Below are 27732 nucleotides of genomic sequence, written 5' to 3'. Positions count from 1 at the left end.
ACGACTGCGTGTTTCGGGTGATTGTCTAATTGATTTTAGCAGAAGTTGGCAAAAAACTTGTGGCCAAGAAATTAAAGAATAGTTCAAGGGTGTGGATCCTAAAATGGAAGAAGGCATGGTTGTCTCAAGGAGTGATTTTTTCCTCAAGCTAAGAGAAGAAAAAATCACATATGGCTAATTTGTTTGTCAAAGATTGGTGAGAAATGAAGTACGTTTCTTGTTTGGTTTGCAGCAAAGTAATTGGTCAATGTTTTTCCTGGTTATCACAAGCATTGAGCCAACCCAAATAATGGGAAAGTATTTAAGCAAAAATGGAACCATATATATATATATATATATTAACATTATGGGAAGAATCATATGGATGGCAATAACGGATCCTCACAAGAACAAGATCGAGATTGACCCAAAAAGTCAGGCCCTTCCAAGAGATCTCAGTTCTAACCAAAAAAAAAAACACTTGAGGCTTGGGGGTTGGAGATGACTCAGATTTAGCTGCTGAAACTGAAAGATATTTATTAAATATTGATTGCATTATCAAGGCAAGTCTAAATTTTCAAGCAACTTAAGACTGGCACTTGATTTCATTAGGTATTTTCCTCAATTATTCGTTATAGTCTCTTACTTTTTCAACTCATAGACTTTCGCATCATTGCTATTAAGTCATTTATACAACCATAGAGATAAAAATCCCATAATGACACAATGTATCTGAACCAGATTCTTGGCATGGTTAGAATATACTCCTATATATATGGTTTTCTTAACTTTTATCAGTGCAAAGCATCATAATTTCTCTTCAATAATATTATTCATTTTCAGCTTGGAAGATCAATTGCTCTAGTTGACTGCATAATTCTCTATGAACTTTCTTGTATCAGTTGGCATTGCTTACCTGAACTTTTATATTTGAAGTTGCATGAAAATTGAAGAAAAAAGAAGGGCTAATGTGAAAGTAAGATCTTTCTAGATTGATTATTTCATCTCAATGTACTTAATTATTAGATGTTGTTGAAGTGTCACACTCATGCTAGTGACCAAAAAACCTGTTAACATCAGGGTTAATTATGAAGTGAACATTTTAAGCAATATAATTGTACTGGCATTAGACCCTCGAAAGCGAACTGCTTATACAGCCATTATAGTTTCCTTTCAATGCAGCTTGGCAACTAATCATCCCACAATGGATTGCTCGAGAGACTTCTATAAAATTTATCAATGCATGCTTGTTCATATAATAAAACCACATTAAGAATGATGTAAATTATATAAAATTGTGTTACTCCTTCGGATGCAAGATATCCTTCAGGAGCACGGGTGTGAAGTGATCGATGCTTGTTAATTTACACCCTTCAAAGTAGAAAATTGTATCTCCAGGCTTGTTAATTTTGGTTTGAAAATACTAGTAGTAGATTTCTTCCTAGGTAATCATTGACATAAATTATAAAGGACTAGTTCAATTTCAGTGAAATAGGATTGATGATAATTTTATTAACTAATTAATATTATATAGTAATTAAGCAAGTTAAAGTATACTTTTAATGGGTGATTTTAAAAATGCATGAGAAGGCCTTTCAATTTTTTTTTTATTAAAAATAGCAGTTAAAACCGCTTAAACAACTAAGCCTTGTCACTTGTCATTACTACTAATCATCTGGAATCAATCTCACTAGTGCAACCGGTGGATGATTTCATCACATGCATGAAAGCTTGAGGAATGAATGGTTGATTTCATGAAGCAAAACGAGGTCTATGGTTGTTTTTTTCTTTTTCATTTTTTGAAAAGTTTGGTGGCATCACCTTGAAAAGAAATCTTTTCATTATACTATGAAGGCAAACGTTTGCTAGCTTTAGTGCTAATTAAAAGTGAACCACTAGTTAGTAATTCTTTGACTAGCATTTTTTTGGTACTACCACATTAAGTGCTTTATAAGTAACATTGGAGTATTAACATATCTTTATTTGCAATTCATTTTTACATCTCAAATATCAGTTCTTGGCATCAATAAGATCTTTTCATTTTCAAAAGTGCCGTCCATCCTTTTCTTTTTCTTAATTTCTCATTGTCAGCTTTTATAATAATTTATATGATGATGATGATGGTCTAGAGCTTTCTATTTCTTTGTTAATTTTCAAAAGTAAATTTTTATAAGGAATTGCATCTTGTGACATACTAAAAGAAATGTATATGTTCTTGCCATATGAAAAAACGAAAAAAAAAATTGATTCATAGCATTTTTTGGGTGACATACTAAAATATTTTTTGTGAACTATATTCCTTCCATTTCAATTAAGAATTTTTTTTTTTTTTTTTTTGAGAAAGATCATCGTTACTCGTAAATGCTATTTCTTTTTTATATATATATTTTCTTTAGCAATTCGGGACACAGTTACGAATGCAAAATACCATTGGTGTAACTTATCTAACAGAATCATTTTTAGAGGCTATAAAATGGCTTGATCGTTGTGGTTGAATTCTATGATGAAAGTTACTCAATACGCCTTGAATCGCAAATACCCTAGCATTTTCTTCTTGTAAATCAAGGTGTCACTTGGATAAACGAAGAGAGGAATTCCCATCATAGCTGTTATAGCCATTTTAAAAAGAAAAAGCTGATGCTTTTTACTGTGGCCCAATTCTACTTAATCAGATTCTATAAGTTACAACAGAGCCTAAGCTTTATTGAAAGTCCTCTTCACTATGAAGGAAGCCCATTTAATTTCTAAACCTGGCCCAAAATGTTTTTCAATGACAGAACAAATTAAAAATATTTCAAGGGGAAAAGGGGAGCCAAAATAAATGTAGAATCATGGGAAAAAATATCAATAAAATATTATTAGGACTTTCAATCTTTACTATAACAAAGAAAAGAATCATAATTTACATTTCCATGAAATAAACGAAAAAAAATTTTGTTAAGGGGAAAGAAACAAATTTAGGATCATCAAAAACGAATATCAACTTTAGGAGCCACTTTCATTTTCTCAAACAACGCTTACAAATCATTCTCCAAAGGAGTCAAATTCAAGTCCAAGTCCAAGCACAAAACTCTTACTATTCGATCTGCTTAACACTGGAACCTTTGAAAGAAAAGGAAAAGGAGAGAAACTTTCAAAAATTGAAGCTCCATGTTTCCTCATATGACCTCCCAAAGGTTATCCCAAGGCAAACTTTTATCCATATATGGCACACTCATGCATCTTGGGCTTAGTTGCTAAACTTAGAAATCTGGAATCATTAATTCCTAATTTCTGATCCCACATCAATTTGGGTTTCTTATGGCTCGCCCTGTGCCCTCCCAGTGCTTGGAATGATGGAAACCGACATGTTTTACACTCGAAAACAACGTGATCGACCAAATGTTCTAATTTTGGCTTGGGTTCCAGGCCTTGAGACACCAACATTAGACATCTTGTCAAGTCAATGGACACGAAAGTCATTCTCTTCAATTTCTCTACCTCTCTTCATATCTACTAAAGAAAATTTTTATTGTTTAAAGGCAAAATAGAGAATAATTACTATTTTGGGTTGGTACCGAGAAGCCTTGGAGCTTGTATTTATACTTTGTTCCTAGGCTCTTATATCAATGAACAATGCTTGGTCTTTTATTATGGTAATGAAAAAAATTTGAGTGCTGATCTTTAGCAGACGGAAATGGACCTAAGCACTAAGCAAATGTCCAGCAAATGAAAAAGTCATAAGTGGTGAGCTGTTTGTGGCTGTTAACTATCACTGAACTTTCGGATAATTTTGTTTGAGAGGAAATCTATGTAACCCAAAAGGGCGTTACTTGCCAACATAAATAAAGCAAGAAAAGTTTGGTTGGATTCGAACCTTCTTAATACATACATAATTTATTTCATTAAATTAATGTCATGTTTGTCTGCTTCACATAGTATAAACCTCGTACACATGAAACAGGCGTTGAGTATCTGGGAAATGAGGCCAGAGGAAATGCTTAACGAAACCTTCAGGATATGCAGTCATGGCCGGGTGCGTTCGGATGTTTCAGACTTCCAGGGCTGAAAATTTCTAGATACTTTCGGGCTTTAGGTGACCCAATTCCTTGCTTCATCGCTACATCACCTAATTTTTGGATAGACATAAATATAATATGTAGCTAGAGTAAAGATGAAGCTGTTGGGCGTGAAGGAAAAAAAAATTATAACATAAAAGTAATATATTGTAATAAATTCATAATAAATAGATAATAATCAATAATTAATAACATAAAAAAATATAATATAATAAAATTTATGTGAATAATTTTTCAGTGTAGAGGAAAAAATTATAAATCATAAAAAAAATTCATTATCAAATAATAGATATACAAAATTCTCTTTTAGTTAAATTAAAGTTAAATAACAATTAAAAAGATAATTAAAAAAATCTCATCAAATAGTTAACAAATACATCATGAATTTATTTCTAAATAGCTTCAAAATCGATCTCCACCATTCAGAATGTAAAACACTAAATCATGAACGTGCTGACAATTGATTGTGTAATTGCATAACTCAAGTATATTTTTGAGGTGCCCCTTAAATATTTGAAGATCTATTTCGCTACTTCTCGTGAATTTTTTTGGATTAGAAATAAATTTGTTCATTACACTAATTGTATAAGTAATATTAGGCCATTTGTAAAATATAAGATACATAAAAAAATCAATTATAGAAGAATAAAGAATACTAAACATGGCTAGTTGCTTTTTTTTAGTCACTAGATAAGATTTCTTACTTAGATAAAAATGGTTGGAAAGTGGACTGCTAATGAATTTAGTATGCTGAATGTTAAATTTACTAAGTACCCGTTCAACATACTTTTTTTGTTACAACTATAATTTTTTAGCTTTCTTATCTCGGATAATATACATAACGAGAATCTGCTTTGCTGCATGTAAACCCTTTATGTTAGAAGACTTAAACAATTATTCTTTTAATCTGTAAACTATACCAAGATCTTGTCCCACAATTAACATATCATTAACATATAATAAAAGAATTATGAAGTTATCATCAGAGAGTTTTTTAACATACATGTAAGAATCTATTGCCATTCTTTTATAACTATGACTCGTTATAAAAAAAATTAAACTTTTTGTACCATTGTCGCAGAGCTTGTTTCAAGCCATATAAGTTTTTCTTTAGTTGGTAAACTAAATACTCTTTTCCTATAACTTCAAAATCCTCAGGCTGATTTATATAAATGTACTTCTACAAATCACTATGCAAGAATATAGTCTTAACATCAAGTTACTCAAGCTTAAGATTTAAACTAGTTATTAATCTTAGTACTACTTGAATGGAACTCATCTTTAGAATTAGAAAAAAAATCTCATGAAAATTGATATCGAGTTTTTTAGAAAATCTTTCACCACCAATCGAGCTTTGTACCTAACTAGTTTTTCACCATCTTTTTTTAGCGTGAACACTCATTTATTCTTTAACGGCCTTCTCCCTTTTAGAAGTTAACAAGATCATATGTACTATTTTTTCATAATGACTCTATTTTTTCTTTCATTGCATTTAACCAATACTCTTTGTCTGAAATAGTTTGTACATCTTGGAAGCTTTTTAGCTCCCCCCACTAGTAACTAAAATAAAATATGAACTTGGATACCTAATGGATGACTGACGCTCTCTAGTAGATCTCTTAGGTTGAGACTTTACACTATTTGATACCGAAGGCAGCTCCTTTTGCTTAACACTCTCTAGTAGAGAAGATTGCTCACGTTGTTTAATACTCTTTGGTAGAAAGGATAGCTCTCTCCAAGGATTTAAATCGTAGTTGTGGTCACATTTTCGGTTACGTTGTGTTTATCGCGATTACGGACATAACGGATAAGATAACAATCACTACGCCCATCGCAGTCATGAATTTTTTTATTTTTGCACAACTCATTATATAATGAAGTCAATTATATATGTAACAGTAAAAACTCTTATTTTATGATATTTAAAATAATTTAGAACATTTTAATTTCTTTACTCATATGAAAAAATAAACTATTAATATTTTTTATGTTATATCATTATAGTTAAATTAATCCATATTTAAAAGTTATTTAAATATATTAATGAATATCATGATATTCACTATCATAACTATATAAGAGTGACAAAATAATATTATACATAAAAATTAAATATTTTCTATCTTTTTTAATTATATGAAATTAAACTCATAAATTAATTTAATTAAAATTTAATGGATGAAAATTTTAATATATTATAATTCACAAATTAAATTTAACAAGCAAACTTTAATTAAACAAAAAAAAAACAATAATATTAAGTAGTAAAACTTTAGTCATTTAAATTTAATTTTTTTAAACCATATTAATACATACAAAATACTCATAAAAATAACTTTAAAAAATCTCATAAAAATAAATTCATTTTTATCATCTCATTTCCTCTCAAGTTTTATCTAAATCATTAAAAAATTTTCTTAAATTCTTAATTTTCACTATTTAATTGCTTTCCCTCCCAACTTTGCATATAAACAAAAAAAAAATAATTTTAACTTAAAATCATGAACTCCCCTGAAAATCCCTCTCTTCTCTTTCTCTTATGTTTCTTCTCCTACTTCACTCTCCCTTATCCCCTGCCTCAGTTCATTGTTTTAATTTTCTTCTCCATCCATGCAATCCCAACCACAACCAAATCCATCCGTCTAACTTTATGCAGCACCCAGACTTCTATGGCCTCTGTTTCAATTAATTTTTTATCTTTCATGTTTGGGCTCTTCTCTCTCAAGGTTGAAAATATCAAAAACTATTATCCGTCGCAATTGATAAGTAAGGAAGCTATGAAAGAGCAACACTATCTCTTTGATTCTTGTGGTTTGGTATGGACTTTTATCTTTATTTTGCTACGTGTTAGAATTTTGATGTGATAAAAGTGAAGAAAAATATCACAGAACCCTCAATAGCGAGAAAAACAAACTGATATTATCGTTATTTATTATTTTTTGGCTATTTGAGGTTGTAAAAAGCCGCTATTGATGTGATTCATCTCTCTCATTTCTATAGCGAAAGATAACGGTTTCGAAAGCCAATGCTACTGTAAAATAGCCGTCGCTATACCGCTATTCGACTGCTATTTGAAACTTTGGCTCTCTCTACTCAAAACTAATCATATTTGGCTCATCACTAACCATAATTGGCTCATTTGAATCTCTAAGTTCTATCTTTTACTCATTTTTACCATTTGAAGTTTTTCTCAGTAGAACCTCTGTTAGTGTTAAAACATCACATTTAACAATAACTCATGTAGTCATCTTATTTTTCTCAAGATCTGCTATGATTTTTTTTCATAGAAGACCATATCTTTGCTTCTAACTATCTTTTTTCACTATATCCCATACCTTGTAACCAAATTCCTTATTATCATATCCTACAAATACATACTATGTGGCTTTATTATTAAGCTTTGATCTCTATTCTTTTGACACATGTAAGAATGCTTTACACTTGAAAATCTTCAAGGGAGAGTATGAACCATCTTTCTCTATCCACATTTTTTTTGAAATGTCAAAACCTAAAAGAACTTATGGTCATCTGTTAAGCAAATAACAGGTTATATTGACTGCTTCATCCCAAAATAATTTTGGTAATTTTGTCACCCTGGGCATACATTTAACTTTTTTTGTAATGGTGCAGTTCATCATTTTAGCTACACTATTATGCTATGGCATTTCAAGTTCTGTCATCTCATAATTGATCATATGCTTTGAATAGTATTCTTAAAAGTTTTTGGATGTGTATTCTTTACCATTATCAGTTTGAATACACTTTAAGGGTAACCCTGTCATCCTTTTCACCATGGCATGAAATTTTTAAAAATATTATAGTACTTGGCTTTTATTTTTTAACATATACACATAAATTTTACGTGAAACATTATCGATAAAAGTAATAAAATATCTGCTATCACCTAGTGACTCAACCTCAATAAGATCGCATACATCAAAATGAATCAATTTCAATATATCTTTTTCCTTTAAGAACATTTATGAAAGAAAACTCTACGATACTTACCATACAAACAATGATCATATAAATTAAGAGATGTATCTTTGATCAAGAAAATAAGAAACTACCTTCCAAAATTTACAACCCTTTCTTGCCATGTATGCCAACCTTTGGTGCCATAAATTTACTGAAGCATCATCTTCAATGATATTTATCTAGTTGTTATTTAATTGTATTCATGTCTTGTACATTATGTGGTACAGTTTTTTTTTTTGCAACTATCATTGATCTTTTAAAAAGCTTCTGCTATTTATTTTTTTGTTAACTCTCATATATTTCCTTATTAAGGATATTAATTACAAGCAAATCCATTCTCATATCAAGAGTGTGTCTGATATCTCTCAAAGTCAACATGTAGCCTGTACTAATTTGTACAACAATATCATCAAGCCCAATAATCTAAGACACACTCTTGTTTCTCATCTTGATACAACCAAAGTCTCTTATTTCGTAAGTTGTAAATAACTTCCTCTTAAGAGCATAATGATATGTCTATCTTATGTCAACTATCTACTCCATGTCGTGATCACCAATATGATCACCAACATTATTTGAATTCACCATCGTAGCATTGTCATTATCTGAACTCTTACTTTTTTCATTTTTTTACTCTTACTTTAAGATTTTATAGTTTCACTTTATATGATCAGATTTATCATAATGGTAGTACTATACTTTATCTTTGGACTTGGATCTATGCTTAGACTTATTATAGCCTTTCAAGTTTTAACCTCTGTTGATGTTTCTACCTCTGTTATCAATGGCAAGAGCTTGATTCCTAAAGTCTTTTTTATCTTATTTTTTTATTAAGCATACTGTCATTTATCATCTCAAATGTCATCTTGTGGTTAAGAGCTAAATTAAGAACAACCACAACTAAAGTATTCCAACTATCTAGCAATGAATTCAAAATAAATAAAGCTTTCATTTCATCATTCATTTTAAGCTCTATAGTAGTCATCCAATTGAATATATCTTGAAAATCACTCAAGTGCTCTGTAATTGATCATTCATCCTTATAATGTAAAGTTATAAGCTTTTTAACAAACATAATTTTAGTCATGCATGTTTTTCTCTCATACAATGTTGCTAATTTTTCTCAAACAGTGTGGTCGTTTGTCTCCTATGCTACATGATGTAATATGATAATATCAACTCATTTTCTAATTATGGTCAGCATCTTTTTACCTAGCTTCTTTTAGCTTTCATCTTTTGTATATGTTGGTTTAACTGAATTATCCAATATCGACTCATATAAGTCTTTGTAGTATAAATAATCTTCCATCATTGGCTTTCAAATTAAATAATTCGATATTGTCAATTTTATCATGAAACTTGTATCATTTTTCATGATCTCAAACAAAATTTATTTCTGTCTTAGGTTACTATTTTATCAATGTCTCAAGAATAATCAGTGCTCTAATACCACTTGTTGGGCTTAAAGTGACAAATATAACAATACAAAAATAATATATCGTAATAAATCCATTGCAAATGAATAACAATCAATAATTAACAACACAAAAAAAGTAAAGTACACTAAAATTTACGTGAGAAACCTTTCAGTGTAAAAGAAAAAATTACAGACTACAGGAAAAATATTTACTATCAAATAATAAATATATAAATTTTTTCTTTAACTAAAACTAAAACTAAATAACAATTAGAGAGATAATTAAAGAAATATCATCAGATATGTGACTCAACAAATACATTTTAAATTTATTTCTAAAGAATTTCAAACTCAATCTCCACTGTTTAGAATGTAGAATACTAAATCATGAATATGTTGACAAAATTTTAACTTAATCAAACAACAAATCAACTTTCATTCAACTTACAACTCTCACTTTTCTCTTTTGTCTCTTTCTTTTTTGGTATTTTCTTTTTCTCTTTTGAACGCCACTCCTTTTCATGCCAAAAACCAACCCACCTTTTATTATATAAGGCTTTTTTTTTTTTTTTTTTGGGTTAGAAACAAAAAGTCTTTTGGCCAAAACCAAACGGGGCTAGACCCCGCGTTCTTAACGGAAGCCACTTTTAAGTTAACAACTATTTTTTAGCATCACTTTAACATATATAACAATTGATTAAATTATTGTGTATTATTTTGTAACTTTTGGTACATTATGCTCATAATCTTAAATAACAAAAATTTGTCGCATACTAATTTGAGACCAAAATTCTCTTATAGCAAATATTTAATGATTTTATGTTTTCAAGATTTTAATGTTAAACTTAACATTCATGGATCTAATACAATTTTTGTTGCTCAAATAATTAATTTAATTGGAAATTTTCAATCCTAAAATTGATTCTATACCATTGGGATAGATTAAAAATAGTAATTAATAGCTAAAAAATATAGAGCTAATTATAGTTTTAAGAGAAGTGGAAGCCGTTGTTTTCATTAGCGTTATTTGACTGCATTGATATACAAAAGAGAAACAGTGCTTTTAGATTACTTTTTTTGGTAGCAAATCCTAAATGGAGGATGGTCAAGATGTTTGACCATTTGATCTTAATTCAAGTCATATATAATTATTTCCCTTTGAATTAAAAGTTAATCGATCATTTTACTCAATTAATTAGTAAATTATTTTTATTTAAAAAACATAATTCGAATTTATTAGGATAAAAAAATGATTAATTAGCTATTATTTACTAAAACTTTGTAAAGTTCATTATTTCGTTGTTGTAGACTGTACCTTCTTAATTAAGTAAAGATTAATAGTTTTGTAGAATTCAAAATAGTATATTGAAAACATAACCATTTATCATAGCTAAGGGAAAAAAAAACCTGCAATAAACTAATAATATAGAAAAAAAAAATAAGGCTTTAACATGTAATTTTTTTTTTTTTTTTTTAAATTAACTTATATAAGAACATGACAGATAAACTGAGTTTAGAATAAATATGCTTTATGGTTTGGGCGAAAGGAGAGTTCCATTCTTTATATATATATTTATTCTTGAATTTACAATTTCAAAGTTAACAAACGCTGATTTTTCCCTAGTTTTTATTTTTTTAAGAGACAAACCCAAAAGCTAAAATGGCTAGAAAAAGTTGGATTTAAGTTTTCAAGTGGCTAGAAAAGATCAATGAGTTACTTCCTGAATTTATTATCAGAACTAAACAAATTAACTGATGATGATGGAACTTACAATCATGGGAAAAAATGAATTTGATAATATTAGAAATTTTAGTCAGAATTACAACAAATTAACTGATAATGAAAGCCAAAGAAACAAATTAAAGTATACAAATCAATAAAGAAAAATATTCAAGATTTCAAATGTTGTACATGATAAAACAAATGAAAAAATGTTGTTAATGAAATGTAAATTACAAGTTTGACATGGGAATAATGCATGGGATTATATATCAAATGCAAAGATCAACCTTGGGAGCCTTGTTCCCGAACAAAACTTGCAGATCATTCTCCAATGGAGTCAAATTCAAGTCCAAGCACACAACCCTCCGACTACTATTCGATCTCTTCAACACCGGCACTGTTGAAACAGGGGGAAATGGAGAGAAGCTTTTGTTCAAGGCAGCTCTATGTTTCCTCATATGGCCACCCAAAGCTTGCCCCATGGAGAAATCTTGGCCGCAAATGGAGCATTCGTGAGTCTTAGGCTTGGTTGACAAACTTAAGAATTGTGTTTGTTCATTTGCTTTCTCCCCCATCAATCTGGGTCTCTTATGGCTGGCTCGATGGCCACCCAATGCTTGGAATGATGAGAAACGACGGTGACAAGTTTTGCACTCGAAAACCTCGCTAACCGAATGGTTTTTTGGCTTTGTTTCTAGGCCTTGAGATAGCAGCATTAGACATTTAGCAATGTCAAAACCCTGAATCTCTCCATTTTCTCTTTCTCTCTTCATTATTAGCTAACAAGAAAAACTTACAAAATCTGAAAATGAATGCTTTGGGTTTTGGTATTGTTTCTGAGTGAAAGAAGATGAGAAACTTGGAAGCTGGTTTTTCGGCTTTTTATAAAGAAGGAAACTCTCAGAGGCTGTGAAGTTTGACTGCTAATTTGACTAGTCTAAAAGACAGAAGCACCCATTTGTTTGCGGAGTCTTAAAAACTCTTTCATGGTGGTTAGAATGAAACACGTGTACTTCTCCTTCGGCGTTTTTCAATTTGGTCAAACATAAGGAAAGGTAAAGCTTTTCTGTGTGAGGACCAAGGGGCAGTTTCCTCACCCAAGTTGGTCTTACCAGAGACAAGGTCACCAGTGGCGAGCTATGGCTATAACAGTGACTCTCAGTGAAGTTTCGGCTACCTTTTGTTACATAAAAACATTAACTTGATTATTGCTGATTAGTCTTGTAGCCACCATTAAAAAGTCATACAAATCCAGGCAGAATGGGTTGCTTAACTTTTTTCTAGGGAGAGGGGTTAAAGAATTCTTTAATGCATTAATTAAGATCAAATTTGTCAAAATTTTTTGAGTATTTTAAATTGTTAGAAGTTGAATCCTAATTAATAAAATTAAAAGTTCAAAGATTTCTTACATTGATTGTTGGCAAAATTTGTCATTATATTATGGGTAATATCAATTTTGCAACCGCATTTCAATTTCATTGAATTTTTTTATATTTTTAATTTTGTTAATTTTTAAATATAAAATAACGAAATTGATGGAAATTTATTATTTACATTAACATGGTAATATTTTGTGAAATATTTCAATATGGTTTTTTTTTTATTATCAAAAAGTCAATGCAATTGCGAATACAATAGCAGGAATTTACCGTGAATTAAAATAATATTTAATGAAATATTTTAAGTCATTGTATTTTTATCTAAAAATCAATAAAATTAAAAGTATAAAGATAAAATTTAATATTAAATCATAATCTAAAACTAAAATTTACCTTAATCTCATATGATAATCTTTCCATTGATTACTCTGAATAACAAATATCCATAAAATTATTATTTATTTTCATCATATAATTTGCGAGAAATAAAAAATAGTTTTCTGTAACATAGCATAACTCTTTTTTTCCCTAGTCAATGTAAATTTTCAGTGTGAATAACTGGATATTCTTGATGTAACTTAGAAGGTTGAAACACGAGCCCCCCCAACTGCCCAAAGAATGTCGAAAAAAGTGAAGGGCTTGAAAGCTTAATTTGTCAACACCTAAGAAATTTTCCCATTGCTTGAAATTGTCAATGTTCAAACGCTTCCATTGTTGCCACAGCTGCATAGTTGATAAGTAGTAGATAAATCACTTGTTGCAGGCCGAGTGGAATTGTCTAACTTTTTTCAATTTTCAAGCAATAGGGGCCGCGGATATTGGTTTGTTGCTACCTGTGGGTTGCTTCTTGCTTGTAAATCTTTATATTCCGATTAACTTTGGTACTTATTAATTAAGCATAGACAAAATGAATTATTATACGTAAGTGCAGTGTGAATGGAGAACTTTATGTCCATAGCTTTTAATAAACTGCCTGTTCTGATTTTAAGGGGTTTTTTAAGTACAAGTCAAATTTGCTTTTTATTGGTTGAGGTAGGTAAGAGGCAGCTTCCAAAACATATTTGACGTTAAGCTAATTTTTCGATCAATTAAACTCTAAATCCTACAGCCTCCAAAACGATTTGACAATTAAGCTAATATTTCCAATCAATTAAACTCTAAATCTTTGAAATGGTTACAGTTAATGTATAAAGAAGACATTTAGGAACGAATATTGGTTCAAGTGATAAAAGAATATATTTCTTTTTTGACTATAGATTTGAATTTATTAAAAAATTATAAAAAAAATAAATTTTATAAATGTATTAATTTTTTTTTTGAACCCATCCTAAAAAATTTAGTAGCTTAAAGAAAATCTAATTTCCACCTTTTCCTTCTTGGATTTAATCGTTTGACTAAGACCAAGTAATTCTGATAAGGATGGGAGTTCCTGATAAGAGTGTTGTAGCTAACAGAGGGAAAGAAATAACAGGAAAAATATGGCTAAGAATTATGTGATGCCAAGACAACTTAGTAAAATTAGGTATGATGTAAACATAATATCAACATTGAAAGAACAAATGATGTAACAATTATCTGATGCCACGACACCTAGTAAATTAGCATCAAGAATGAAGTTCTTAATACAATACATTAGTTGTTATGCGATGTACGGATAATTTGTAATTATTTAAATGTGTATAAATACATAAATTAGCTATTTAATTATTTATATGTTGAAAATATATGTAAAATAAATATAATATAATTAACATATCAAATTATTATAAAATTAAAAATTTTTATTAAAAATTTATTAAATTTCAAAAATATGAAAAATATAATTTGAAGAAAAATAAAATATCCAAAAGATATCATATATATAATATATTATATTAAAATTAAAAAATGCAGTTAAATGTTTTTTTTTTAGAGTAAAGAATGTAATTAAATGTTAATCTAGATGTTTGTTGATAAAAAGTCTCATGCAAAGTACTTACACATGTATCTAATCTCTATTAGCATCCATGCTTGAAAACAAAGAGTTCTATATTTTGAAAGTTAAAGCAAATAAGCATAAAATAGAGTAATAAAACATTTATCTACCAATCATTTTTTGTATGAGATTAGTGCATGCAAAACTGGTAGCGTAGTATCATTGTGCGTGGTACTGCCACATGAGGTCTACAAGTAAATTTGTGAATTATCATTTTTAGTAGTATTATTAAACATAAAACCTATTTTAGAAACTAAAGTGATTATCGTAGAAGCAAATTTAATGCAAATATTTGTAAGTTAAAGATAAGAAACATATCATCAACACTTACAAAAGAAAAGATCAAATGTTTTTATAAATTGTAACTTTATACTTCACAAAATATGAAGAAGCATACATAAAGGTAGAGAAAAAAATGCAAATAGAATAATTGACTTTAAGAGTTTGTTAAATTATTTGTTCTAATATGTCATATTTTGCACTTTTAATTTAAAAATAATCAAATAATAGAGGATTATTATGAAATCTCTAAAAATCAAAATTGCATTTGAGAATTTAAAATTTAAAAGATATATATTTAAATTATCAAAAAATTCATTTTTTTAAAAATAATCAAGAAATCCATTTTAAAGATAATATATTAGTACATTTTAGTTTAATAGTGGATAATTATGAAATCTCTAAAAATCAAATTTGCATTTGAGAATTTGAAATTTAAAAGATATATATATTTAAATTATCAAAAAATCCATTTTTTGAAGTAATCAAGAAATCTATTTTAAAAATAATATATGAGTACATTTTAGTTTTTTTTTAAAGGATATATAAATCTAGATTATTAATAAATCTATTTTAAAAATAATATATTTTACATTTGAGATATATTCTTCTCTTTAAAAAGATATACTTTGGTGTCTTAAAATTTTGATTTTTTATTCTATTGACGTTTCTTGTTTTTATTTCATTAGAAATTTTGTGATTTGGATGGATATATGTAATTAAATTAATATCTAAATAATCTTAATATATATTACTGCATTTGGGATTTTTAGATTCAAAAAGATAGATAGATAGATATATATATATATATATTAGATTATTAAGAAATCTATTTTAAAATAGCATTTATTACTAAGATTTTTAAATTTAAAAAGAAATTATATAGATTATTAAGAAATTCATTTAAAATTAAAAAAGATAATAAATTTAAATTAAATTAAATTTTGTTGATAATAATATTTAATTATTACTTATAGAATTTGATGGTAACAATATATTTAACGGTAAATTATATAAATATACTTGGAGGTTTAATGCAGTTTGAATTTATCCCTTGAAGTTTAAAAAGTGACACTTAACCATCTTGAATTGTGTATCTGTGACATTCTGTTAGTTTTTTTTATTGCCGTTAACGTCTAATTAATAAACTCTATCTCTTTCCCATTTTTTTTTTGTTTATTATTTATCAAATTCAAACTTTTCAAAGAAAAATTGGTCTGGAATCATGAACTCATCACAATCCCTTGCTAATAAGTTGTTGTGCCTGTTATATGGATTTGTGGCTGCTTTATGTATAATTTAAGGTAGATTTAGGTTTCGTGAATTTTTCTGGTAGATGTTGGGTTTGTTTCTAGATTTCTTCTATTTGCTCTATTGATAGTTGTCCCTGAAAATTAGTGTGGTTGCCGAAAAGAAATTGGTTGTTTGTTTGATGTTTGATACAATTCCTAACAACAAAAATTTTATTCCCAAAAAGACACAAAACCTAGAATTTGCATACAAGCAGATAAGCAAAAAAATTGAAAGTCTTAACTAAGAACAATCAACATACCAAAAAATACCATTAGCAGGAACATCCAAGAGAAAAATCAAAATTTTGGGTCTTGGCTTGATATTGCTTTTCTAGGTTTGGTTTATCTTTTAGGTTATTTTTTTTATAAACTAAGAAGAAAGAGGCACTACTGGCTAAAGAAGGTGTGGCAACGTTGTGGGTTCTCTGACTTTAGCATTGGGATTTCTTTTTCTAGTTTACAGCTGTGGCCATTGGTGACGAAAGATGATAGCAGTAATTAATGGTGGTAGCGCAATGGTTGTTGAAGCAAAACAAAATAGTTCAAGTAAAAAGCAGTAAGAAATCGAAAATAGAAACTAATTGCTCTCGTAAGCCACTATGAGCTCTCAAACTCAACACTTGCAAATATAGTTGAGATTTTTTAAAAAAATTCATTAAACCCAATCTCCCAAGTTGGTATACACACATATAAGCAAAACTGCACTCTTACATCGGTTAAATGAATACAAAAGCTATATTTTGATTGGTTTTTTTTTTTTTATATAGTATATGATTCTATTAACAAATTAACTAACAATTACGTAAGGATTCATCCTTTTTGCAGGAGACAATCTAACATAACCAAGCAAAAAGAGATAATAGATAAAAAACGTGAAGCCGATGTTAATCGACCAAAACCGATAAAAGATTTCATCTTTGTGCTATTTTACAAAAATAATACTGATAAATGCATACAAATCGAAGCTAATCTCGAGCATAATAACAAATAATTCAATTCTTAAGAAACAATACTGACCTATTTGCATAGACCCCATCTGATATACCCAGGCTAAGTTCTATAGTTATGGTCTACAAGCTACATATTGATCTAAACATGAAACCAGTTTGGCAAAAAAAGAAGACCATTACCCCAAAAAGGTAAAAGGCAATAGAGGAATATGTCAACAAATTATTGAAAGCAAGCTTTATTAGAAAGGCATACTACCCTGAATGAATTGTTAATGTCATAATGGTGAAATAACATAGTAAAAAATAGAGAATGTGCATGAATTTCACCGATCTCAACAAAACCTACCCAAATGATAATTATCCTCTGCCCAGCATAGATCGACTGGTAGATAACAACGCTAAGCATGGCTTGTTCAGTTATATGAATGCTTTAAATTAAAATATTGAAAGAATGTGAAAAGAAAACAACTTTCATAACTGAAAAAAGTTTATATTACTACAATATAATGCTTTTTAGTTTAAAGAATGCAAGGGCGACCTATCAAAGGTTGGTCAACAAAATCTTCAAGAATCAGATTAGTCGAAATGTCAAAGTGTATGTTGACAACATGATTGTAAAAAGCAATAGCTCGATGAAATATCTGAAGGATTAGGAAAAAACCTTTAACAACTTTAGAATATATAATATGAGGCTTAATCCAAGTAAATGCGATTTTAGGGTCACGTCGGTTAAGTTTTTGGTTATATGATTAACAAAATAGGGATAAAAGCAAATTTTGAAAATACCTAAGCCAAAATTGATATGAAAATACCAACTTCGGTTATGAAATTTCAAAAATTAATAGGAAAAATTATTGCCCTGAGCAAATTCATGTCAAGGTCGACAATTCGATGCCTACTATTCTTTAAAATTTTTAGAAATATCTCAAAATTTAGATGAACACATTAATGTCAAAGGGCTTTTGAAGAGCTTAAGCAAATTATATATTTATAAATTCTATAACAACATCTTTTGTAGCAAGAATTCATTATTCTAAGATCAAATATTCTAAATTATATAGACATTTTAAACTAGCAACCTACCATGTAGCCTTTTATGAGGCATTTCTTGGCTTTACTTTTGATATTTGAAATGTTTTCACCATGGTTTTTTAGCACTATTTTTAGTTTGTCTAGCCACAAGTTTGTAAAAAAGTATATTTCCTTCTTACTTTCGTGGCCATAAAGAAATGAATCAACCAATGGACAATATTTTCCCACTTAGAATGAGAAAGAAATATAATTCTAAAATGAGGAACTTGCAATTAACATGCAAATATATTACTATTAATTGCTACTACTATATTTCTAGTTCTAGCACTAAACTTTGCATCCATAGAGGAAAATAAGGATAGAAATTCTTCATGTACTACATGATTTCTTTTAATATTTTCCCTGTCAATGCAATAAGCAAAAAGTTTAACACATAATACACTTCTAAAGTTCAAAATTACAAGGACTTTAAGAACCAAGGAACAAGAAAAACTTACTTAATAATATATTTGTTTTTTGCAAGACTGTTTACATTAAGTTCATTTTACTATTCTTAAAGGTCATATTCCATTACACTCCTAGGTTAAGCCACTAAGAAGGTGTATTCCATGAAATTGTTTTCCATTTTTTCTATAGACTTGATCATTTCCTTCCTAACATTAGTTGAAACTTGTTGTAGTAAAGATATATTGCTACAATATCCTATTATCTTGAATACCCAAGTCCTTCATGTTTCTTGATGCCTCTGAAACCTAATATATAATTTTTGTAAGCATAAATTTCTTAAAATTTATTTGTGCTTTGCATAAAAAGAAAGTGACAAATTACCAACCATAGCATTTTTATTAGATATCAAAGTTGCTAATATTGCTGCAATCTTTTCCATTGCCTACCTTTCCTCCTTAGCAACTTCTTCTAGTTTTACAGTAGACCAAGTTCATTATTAGCCTTTATTTTTCCCAATATCAATCATGCAATGTTATATATAAATTTGCCTTAAATCTGCATTTAAAATTTGTTAATTGCTTTCTTCAAGGGGTGTCATGAATTTGAAGGCTTGATTATGGATGTCAATCACAAAATCAACTTTTGCATTAGATATTTCTTATCCTAACATCAAATTGCAGTGTAATCATTGTCATTATCTAGAAATATGAGAAATGCTTACTCAAGAAAGTCAATACTATAAATAAAAAGGAATTGAAAAATAACAAACACACCTACCTATTTTTGTTATTGAGTAAAGAAAACCAATAGCTCATTTTGTTCATTAACAGAATTTGGAAATCCTCAATAACCTCACTGGGCTCCAACACTACAGTGACAAGGAACTACAAAGACAAAATAAACACACCAATTAGCAAATCAAAGTCACATGTTTCCATAAGCAAGTTGAAACATAATTATCTTTTTTAGATAGCATACCATCTTAATAGCTAATATTTAGATAGAAATGCAGAATTCATTTGTTCTAGGTCGAAAGAAGCATTCCTTTACATTATGTTGGTAAGTTCCTTCATTGCTACCATTCTTAAAGCGTGTCTCTATCATATTCTTATTCCTAGATTCCAAGGCTTGGGTTGTCTGTCAATAATTCATAAATCAGGAATTAGGAATAAGTAGCCACTATAAAGGAATAAGAACATAGTGACATTTTTTTCATATTTAACGATTCATGATGTTTGCTAAAAACACCACTAAAAGCATTAGCTATATTTGCACTGAGAAAAATAAAGGTGTTTGAAGAAAAAAAATCACTAAATTTATCAACATTTGTCTATTTAAATACTTTTAAATTTAGCAGCATTTATGTACACAAACGCCACTAAATTATAGAAATTAGTGACATTTATATACGCAAATGTCGATAAATTTAGTGATGTTTTTATGAAAAAACTGCAGCTAAATTTTTTAATTTAGCGACATTTGTGTGTAAAAATATCTCTAATTTTTGTAATTTAACAGCATTTTTACACACAAATGTTGATAAATTAGGAAATTTAATTTTTTTATCTGTTTAAATATTTACTACTATATTTAAATTAAAAAATATTAAAACAAATAAAAACAAATTTAAATTCATAAACTAAATATTCTAAATATTTAAATATCTAAATACACAATTTGTTTCAGTATGCATGTTACACAAAGTTTAATATAATAACATTCAAATTATTTCAGTACATTAATCAAAAATTTAAAATGTATGAAATTGATGGCTGCTTAGACTTGAAGCACTGTTATTTGATTAAGAATTTTTTCCACCATGATTACTAACATGTTCAAGAACCTATCGAATAAAGTAAAATAAGTTTTTACACTTAATATTAAGCTATTTTTTATATTAAAAAAATAAATAATTGCTAGATATATACCTAAGTTGGTAGACCAACTAGATTGGTTTATGAAAATTGTCATCACACAAAATTTATAAAAGTGTTGAATTAATCATGCAACTGCTTATGCTCCTAATCCATTTTAGTACACTCTTCAGCTCTTTCTACTCCCATTTGTTAGATATGTTTTTGTATAGTTTGTAACCCTTCTCTCAATATTGAAATGTTTCACGAAGACTGACTTGCTAAAAATGTAAATCATTGAAAGCTATGTCCATAGTAGCTGGATAATGTTAGACCCAATCCAAGGCCTCAAATCCGTCCATGCCTTTCTTTTCTAATAATTTTTATGAAAATTTGATCTTACAGTTCTTGCATATTGACAGAATAATAGGATACTACTTTAATATCAAAAGCCATTTTTTTATTTCGCTTTCTCTTGTAAATCAATTAAATAAAGTTATCAAATTTAATAATTAATTCATAATATATTTGAAATAGTAAATATTTACTTTCTATATAAAATGAATCAAAAAAAACTATCGTAATTTTTTGTATTTCGATAATCAGGTAAAATCCAATTTTTTTTGTGTGGGTTAATCGAAAAAGTTTCACACGTCTAATTTTTTCACCCAACTCAATTTCTTACATAAAAAACACATATTATTATTAAAAACATATCAATCATAACCTGTTAATGCATATCAAGCATGGCAATAATGAAGTCCAAACATTTGGACAACTTTAATATAATATATTAAAGCTATTTAAATTGTTAAAACAAAATAATAATTGTAATTTTGCATTTTTGCATTTTGACGTTACAAAAAGTCCTAAACAAACATAATTCGTAACTTATTCATACATATCAAATTATGAAAACCAAGTTCAATCATTCATACAAATTTAATATTATATATTAAAGCTATTTAAATTATTAAAACATAAATATAACTGTAAAATACATTTTACCCTTTAACGACACAACAAAGTTCTAAAAAGATATAAATGATAACTTTTTTCACACATATCAACTATGAAAACCAAGTTCAATCATTTTGACAAGTTTAATTTCATGTATTGAAGTTATTTAAACTATTAAAACAAAATAATATATACAAATTTACATTTTTGCTTTTTAACGACAAAAAAAGTGCTAAACAAACATAAATGATAACTTTTTCACTCATATCAATTATGAAAACCAAATTCAATCATTTAGACAAGTTTAATATTATATATTTAAGCTATTTAAATTGTTAAAACATAAATATAATTGCAAAATTATATTTTTATCTTTTAATGGCACAAAAAATGCTAAACAAAGATAAACGATAACATTTTCACGTATATTAATCGTGAAAACTAAGTTATGTCATTTGCACAATTTTAATATCATATATTGAAGCTATCTAAATAGTTAAAATAGAATAATAAATGCAAATTTACATTTTTATCTTTTAACAGCACAAAAAGTCTTAAACAAACATAAATGACAACTTTTTCACGTATATCAATTGTGAAAATCAAATTCAATTATTCGGAAAAATTTAATATTATGTATTTAAACTATCCAAACTGTTAAAATATAAATATAACTCCAAAATTATATTTTCACCCTTTAACGGCACAATAAAGTCCTAAAAAGCTATAAACAGTAACTTTTTCACCTATATCAACTGTGAAAATCATGTTCAATTATTCGGACAAGTTTAATATAATATATTGAAGTTATCTAAACTATTAAAATAGAATAATAAATGTAATTTTGTATTTTTACCTTTTAACGACACAAAAAGTCTTAAACAGATATAAACGTTAACTTTTTCACACATATATAGCTACTAAACCAAGTTCAATCATTCGAATCAATTTGATATCATATATTTAAGCTGTTTAGACTGTTAAAATATAAATATAACTATAAAATTATCTTATTTTACCCTTTAACACACAGTAAAATCTTAAAAAGACACAAATGATAATTTTTTCACACATATCAATTATGAAAACTAAGTTCAATCATTCAGATAAATTTAATATTATGTATTAAAATTATCTAAACTATTAAAATAGAATAATAAATTCAAATTTGATTTTTTGTCTTTTAATGACACAAAATATCTTAAACAGACATAAATGACAAAAAATTGAAAACAAACAGTCAAACAAAAAAAAAAGACATTGGACAAAAAACCATTTGGCAAATAACGGTTTAAAACACCTTTTATCTCGAGTTTTCTTAAGTTTGTTGCATAAACAATAAGGATAAATTTATAATATTCTATGACTAGATTAATTCAACATTGAAATATCATTGTTGAATGTTTGATATAGACCAATACTAAATTGTTCATGAGATTTTATTTTTATTTTTATTTTATTTGAAGAAGTTGGATTGAGTTCAAGAAAAACACCATTGCATGCTGAGCATTAAAGTCGGCCTCCGACACCACTCCTGACATATCCAGTGCTACCTAGGTATCCATATATAATAATATTCTTGCACTCTGTTAGTTTTTTCTTTTGATAAGATCAAAGTAATTTTTTTTGTTTCAAATTGAATTGAATGCTTTTTTTATTTTTTTGGATCATTCGTTTTTTTTTTTTTTAATTCAATAGTTCAATAAATAAGTAGTACAAATGCCCATTATGCCAACTTCAAGAATTCCATGTTAAAAGCCTCAATTGATTCATATAAAAAAAAAAATTTCTATCCAAGCCAAAAAGATAGACCAACTAGGGCTTTCTTTCACTTCTAAAACAAAGCATAGTTTCAACTAAACAATGTCAAATTAATCAATTATCTACATTATGAATGACTCACTAAAAAAATAAATCATCCACTAGCCCACCTCATTTTAAAATTATTCCAACTTTTGAGAAAGTTGGAAATATTTTTATCCCATCTTCCTTTGAAATTAACTTATTGACAAAAAAAAGTGCTGGCACAATTGGTTTAGCAAGTTCAAATTTGTGGTAAAACAAATTTTTTTATCAACCAAAATATGGCTAGTTGACTAGTTAACATGTTGAGCCTCCTGGATAGCTGGGTTTCAATTTATAAATGGTTTAAAATAAATTTTAACAGTTGATTTGATATTCATTCATTAAAAGATGTTTGTTGGTTAGTAAAATTGTACATGTGTATATAAAATTATATAAATAGTTATGAAAGGTTTGTTCAACATATTCATTCATTATTTTGCATATGTTGTTGTAATTTTCATTAAACTACAGCTTAAACAAAAAGTATAATCACAAAAATTCATCAAACTAAGTTCACCTCAACTTACTATAACCTATTGCAATTTCATAGAGCCTTTTTTTAATCAAAAAAATTAGAGTGATCACTTGCCTTTCCTGCCTCAATTTTCTAACTAACCAAACAGAAAAATAAAATACTTTCAATTATTTAAAATAATTTCTATTTGTAAAGCAAAAAATAGAAATGATAAGCGAGTGGCAGCAGGCAACGGTCATGGGTTGAGCCAACCAAAAACCCCTTGATTTAGGAGTTTGCCAAAGGAACACCTGCCCCAAAATAGATCACGTGCCACCCAAAACCACCATGCCTACCTGAGGCCGAGGTCTCCAATTTTACCCATTGCCCAAAACTAAACATATATTTCAATGCTAGTGTTTCATGCGCTCAACCATATATTACTTAAATAGAGAAAAGAAAAAGGGAAATTTGGAAAAAACAAGCATCAATGACCCATACCAAAAACAGTTGGCAGAGGTATAACATACCAAAAAGGGTTGGTCGGTGGTGTTCAACCAAAGAAGGTGGCTATGGAAGAAGGTGGCCATTTAAAAATATCTGCTTAAAATTCGGAAGGAAAAAAAGAAGAAATGGAAAGTTTAAGCTGGAACTAAGCTAGGCTCTGAACAAATGGAAAGTCTAAGCTAGAACATAAGTGTTTTAGGGGTCCAAATTTCATACTTAAGGAGATTATTTAGTGGCGTTTGTGGGAACAAACGCCCACAAACGGACTAAATATTAAATTTAGCGACGCTACCCTCTACAAATGCCGTAAATGCTGAACGATTAATGACATTTAATACCATAGATGCCGTTATAAAATGATTTTGTGGCGTTTAAAGCACAAACCCTGTGAGTTTGTAAAAAGAAAACTAGCGAAGTTTCTTAGTGAAACGTCTGTAAATAATTATATTTTTATTTAATAAAATTCAAGGATTTTTCTAACGGAGTTTTTTTTTTTTTTTTTGTTCAAATGCCACAAAATTGTAATGACTACTGATGTTTGATTTTATAAATGCTGCTGTATTCAAATTTAGTGGCGTTTGTTTAACAAATGCCGCCATAATTGTGAAAACATGAAAGCTTGCAGTATTTATTAGGGAAATGACGCTAAAAAATTGTCACAAAAAACTTATTTTCTTGTAGTGAGCTTGATGCCTAGAGTAAGATAGGGCAACATTTTTCCACTCTTGTATCACATTTATTGGGAAGAAATGTATGAGCATGCTCTTCCTTGCATCTAAGTTGTTGGTGCTGTTGAGAAATAGAGTCCAAGATGGTCTTTTGCAAATATTTTAAATGCTGATCAAGCTGAGAACCAAATGTTAAAATGATGTTTCGATTTTCTACCTCCATCTTGTCTTTATCATCTGTGCTTAGTAAAAGAATATATTTAAGGCCTCTCAAATGGTAGTAAATGGGTTCATAAACACTTTTTTTTTTTTTAGTATTTTTGAATGCTCATATGCTACTAGTGTTGTTTCAGATCTCATTTCATGGGATACATCTTTACAAAAGTAGTTATCCCACACCTTTCATGTAAAGGAGCATTTTCACTTTTTTGTGAACTCATGGCTGCCAACACCATTGGGCCAACTGCACATGCTGGACCAAAGTATGAAATATGGTTTGCAAAAGTGTGGCAGATGCAACATCATATTATATCTCCTTACAAACATTTGATTGGAAGCAACAAGGTTTTTTTTATTAGAAGTGATGGTATGTATCATTTTATTTACATCATTAATGAAATAATATTATCTGAATGATTGATAGTATATATAATCTATTATATTTGATATACTGTTATACACTGTCAATCAATCTGGTAATGCTATTTATTTTATTTTAAAGTAAATAAAATGAATTAAATGATAATACATTGTTAATGAATAAATATTTTAAAAACTATTAATGTTTTGTATATTTATTTTAAAGCTAATATTTACTTATTAATAAATTGACATTATCCAATTGATTGACAAGTGTATAGATTTTTATATACTGACAGTGCATCAAATATAAACTAAAAAATAAAAATTTATATTTTATGAATTATCAGTGCATACATTATCAGATAATGCTATCTCATTAATGTGATGAATCAAATGATACAATCTCATTAATAAGTAAATTTTTTAAAAATTATATTAATTTTTTATATATTTATTTTAAGAACTAATATTTACTTGTTAATGAAGTAACATAATCTAATTAACTAATAAGATATAGAATCCATACAATGACAGCACATCAAATATACAATCGTGAACTTCAAAAAACCATAGAGAAGTTACTATACCTAGTTTTGTAAAAAGTGAGTTTATGTCCTCTGATGCATGTTGCAAATCAGTACGTAACTTCTAAGCCCGTGATCAAAGAATTTTCTTTTAATATAAAACAATTGCCATTGTAGTAAGCAAAAAATATAGACAATGAAACTCTTCCAACATTTGACTCTGGCACCTGAGCATAGCAGATTGGAGATGATATATTCCTTTTCCTTCTGTCAAGATGGCTGCCCTGTGGTTCTCTTGAAGATCAAGCAATTCTTTTCAAGATTTATCTGGCGAACAAATAACAATTTATGAGCAGGGAATTGTCCAGAATTAAGACAACAAATATGTATGTTTCCAGTCCAAGCTAAAATCCTTAAGGTCACTTTCTAAGTCCAACCTTTGTTTCAGTGAGACACTGCTGACTATACTTGTCAGCATGCTGCATAAAGAAGAAGAAGAATTAATATAAATATAACATGGTAAGAAAAGAATGAAGGTACAAATGTGTGAGAATTATAACTTCTCACTAAGATTGAGATCATTCCCCAGTTGCTTTATCTTCTTCATCCTTGCCTGCAAGGTTATATAAGTAAAAATTCAAACCAATCACCTTTAGCCTACATAAAGAGTGAAGATCAATCTTTGACACTAAAAGTCAAGTTTTCTTCTAATTGGAGGAAATCACCTATTTTGGAGTAAGTCTCAAATCATAACTAAATAAAAAGAGCATTAAAGAGAAAAATGGAAGTTTACCTTCTTTTCAGCTTCCTGCATCTTACATGTTTTGCCAGTGCCAGTCTGTCCACAGGCAAAGACGGTACAATTGAAACCATCAAGTACTTCATTAACATTTGGCGCAATAGCTTGATCATATATTGTTCTTTGTTGTGCCTTGGGGCCAAAAACCTTGCAAAAAAATAAAATTAAAATAAAACTGTGAACTTCAATGAATCCAATAAATCATCTTGCCAAAAAAAAAAAAAATGGTAGGCATTTTCATAAAAGTGGGGCAGGAGCTTTACCTTGTCAAAAGTGAAAGCTCTGTCTACTTGCTGATTAGCTAAATTTTGCAAAACTGTAACTTCCCTTTTATGTTCATTACACGAAATCGATCTCGGAACATTCATTCTCTGCTCATCTTCACTTAATGGCCTAAAACCATAATCATCAAGCAAAAGAATATACTGAATTAAATTAAATAAAAAATTTTCATTCAATGATAAATAAGTAAATGAAATAAAAATAAAAATAAAATAACTGCATCTAAGCAGCACTTGAACATTAACCTCTTTGTATCTATCTTGGCGATTAGAGCTCCAATCGGGTAACTCTCGAGTTGGCACGACGTCGTTCGGGGCGAGAAGTGAAGAAAGGAGATGGAGATGTTATTAATCCTCCCATCCCTGCTTTTCTAAACTGATCTGAGGTGAGTGACATCATTTCTTTGTGTTTTGAAGTTCAAATTTTTTTAAAACCTGATCAAATCGTTCAATGATCAATGAAGCGGAAAAAAGTTTTTGAAAATTATTAAAAACTCAAAATAAAATCTTACCGCAGTTCTTTTCTCAATTGAAGTAGAATCGGAAGAATAAGTGAGATGCAAAGATCTTTTTTCTTTCGATCGTCCTTTCTTTCCTTTCTTTTTGATTATCTTTGTAGGAGTGAAGAACTGAAAATACATGTAAAGGTAGGATCTTGTTTTTGGATTTTTATATTATATATATATAACCTCATATTTATACCTTATGTATATTTTAAATTTATCTCATTTTTATATTTTCAAAATTTTA

General features: G+C 28.5%; 1 protein-coding gene and 3 pseudogenes across 2 annotated transcripts; all 4 read right to left on the bottom strand.

Moving 5' to 3' along the window:
• Positions 1-2945: 2945 nt before the first annotated feature.
• On the bottom strand, positions 2946-3441 carry LOC149520309 (zinc finger protein ZAT11-like; annotated as a pseudogene).
• Positions 3442-11209: 7768 nt separating this feature from the next.
• Positions 11210-12019, bottom strand: LOC111311068 (zinc finger protein ZAT11 pseudogene; annotated as a pseudogene).
• A 5529-nt stretch (positions 12020-17548) lies between these two features.
• Positions 17549-26224, bottom strand: LOC111310609 (kinesin-like protein KIN-5B; annotated as a pseudogene).
• On the bottom strand, positions 25916-27628 carry LOC111311067 (kinesin-like protein KIN-5B). Of its 2 annotated transcripts, XM_089760187.1 has the most exons (7): positions 27495-27628; positions 27229-27417; positions 26965-27094; positions 26696-26848; positions 26463-26515; positions 26340-26381; positions 25916-26229 (listed from the first exon to the last, which is right to left on the bottom strand). In XM_089760187.1, exons 3-7 carry the CDS (start codon positions 27067-27069, stop codon positions 26226-26228), a joined length of 357 nt encoding a protein of 118 aa, XP_089616313.1. In that variant the 5' UTR covers positions 27070-27094; positions 27229-27417; positions 27495-27628; the 3' UTR covers positions 25916-26225. The 2 variants fall into 2 exon arrangements, with proteins under 2 accessions (XP_089616313.1, XP_089616273.1); XM_089760147.1 differs by having other exon boundaries at positions 25916-26381.
• Between the last annotated feature and the right edge of the window lie 104 nt (positions 27629-27732).

This window comes from Durio zibethinus, chromosome 1 (assembly GCF_047325235.1).
Source record: "Durio zibethinus cultivar Kanyao isolate XHJ-2024 chromosome 1, ASM4732523v1, whole genome shotgun sequence".
NCBI lineage: Eukaryota > Viridiplantae > Streptophyta > Magnoliopsida > Malvales > Malvaceae > Durio > Durio zibethinus.
The sequence above is the reverse complement of the archived record's forward strand: the minus strand, read 5'-3'. Positions and strand labels throughout refer to the sequence as shown.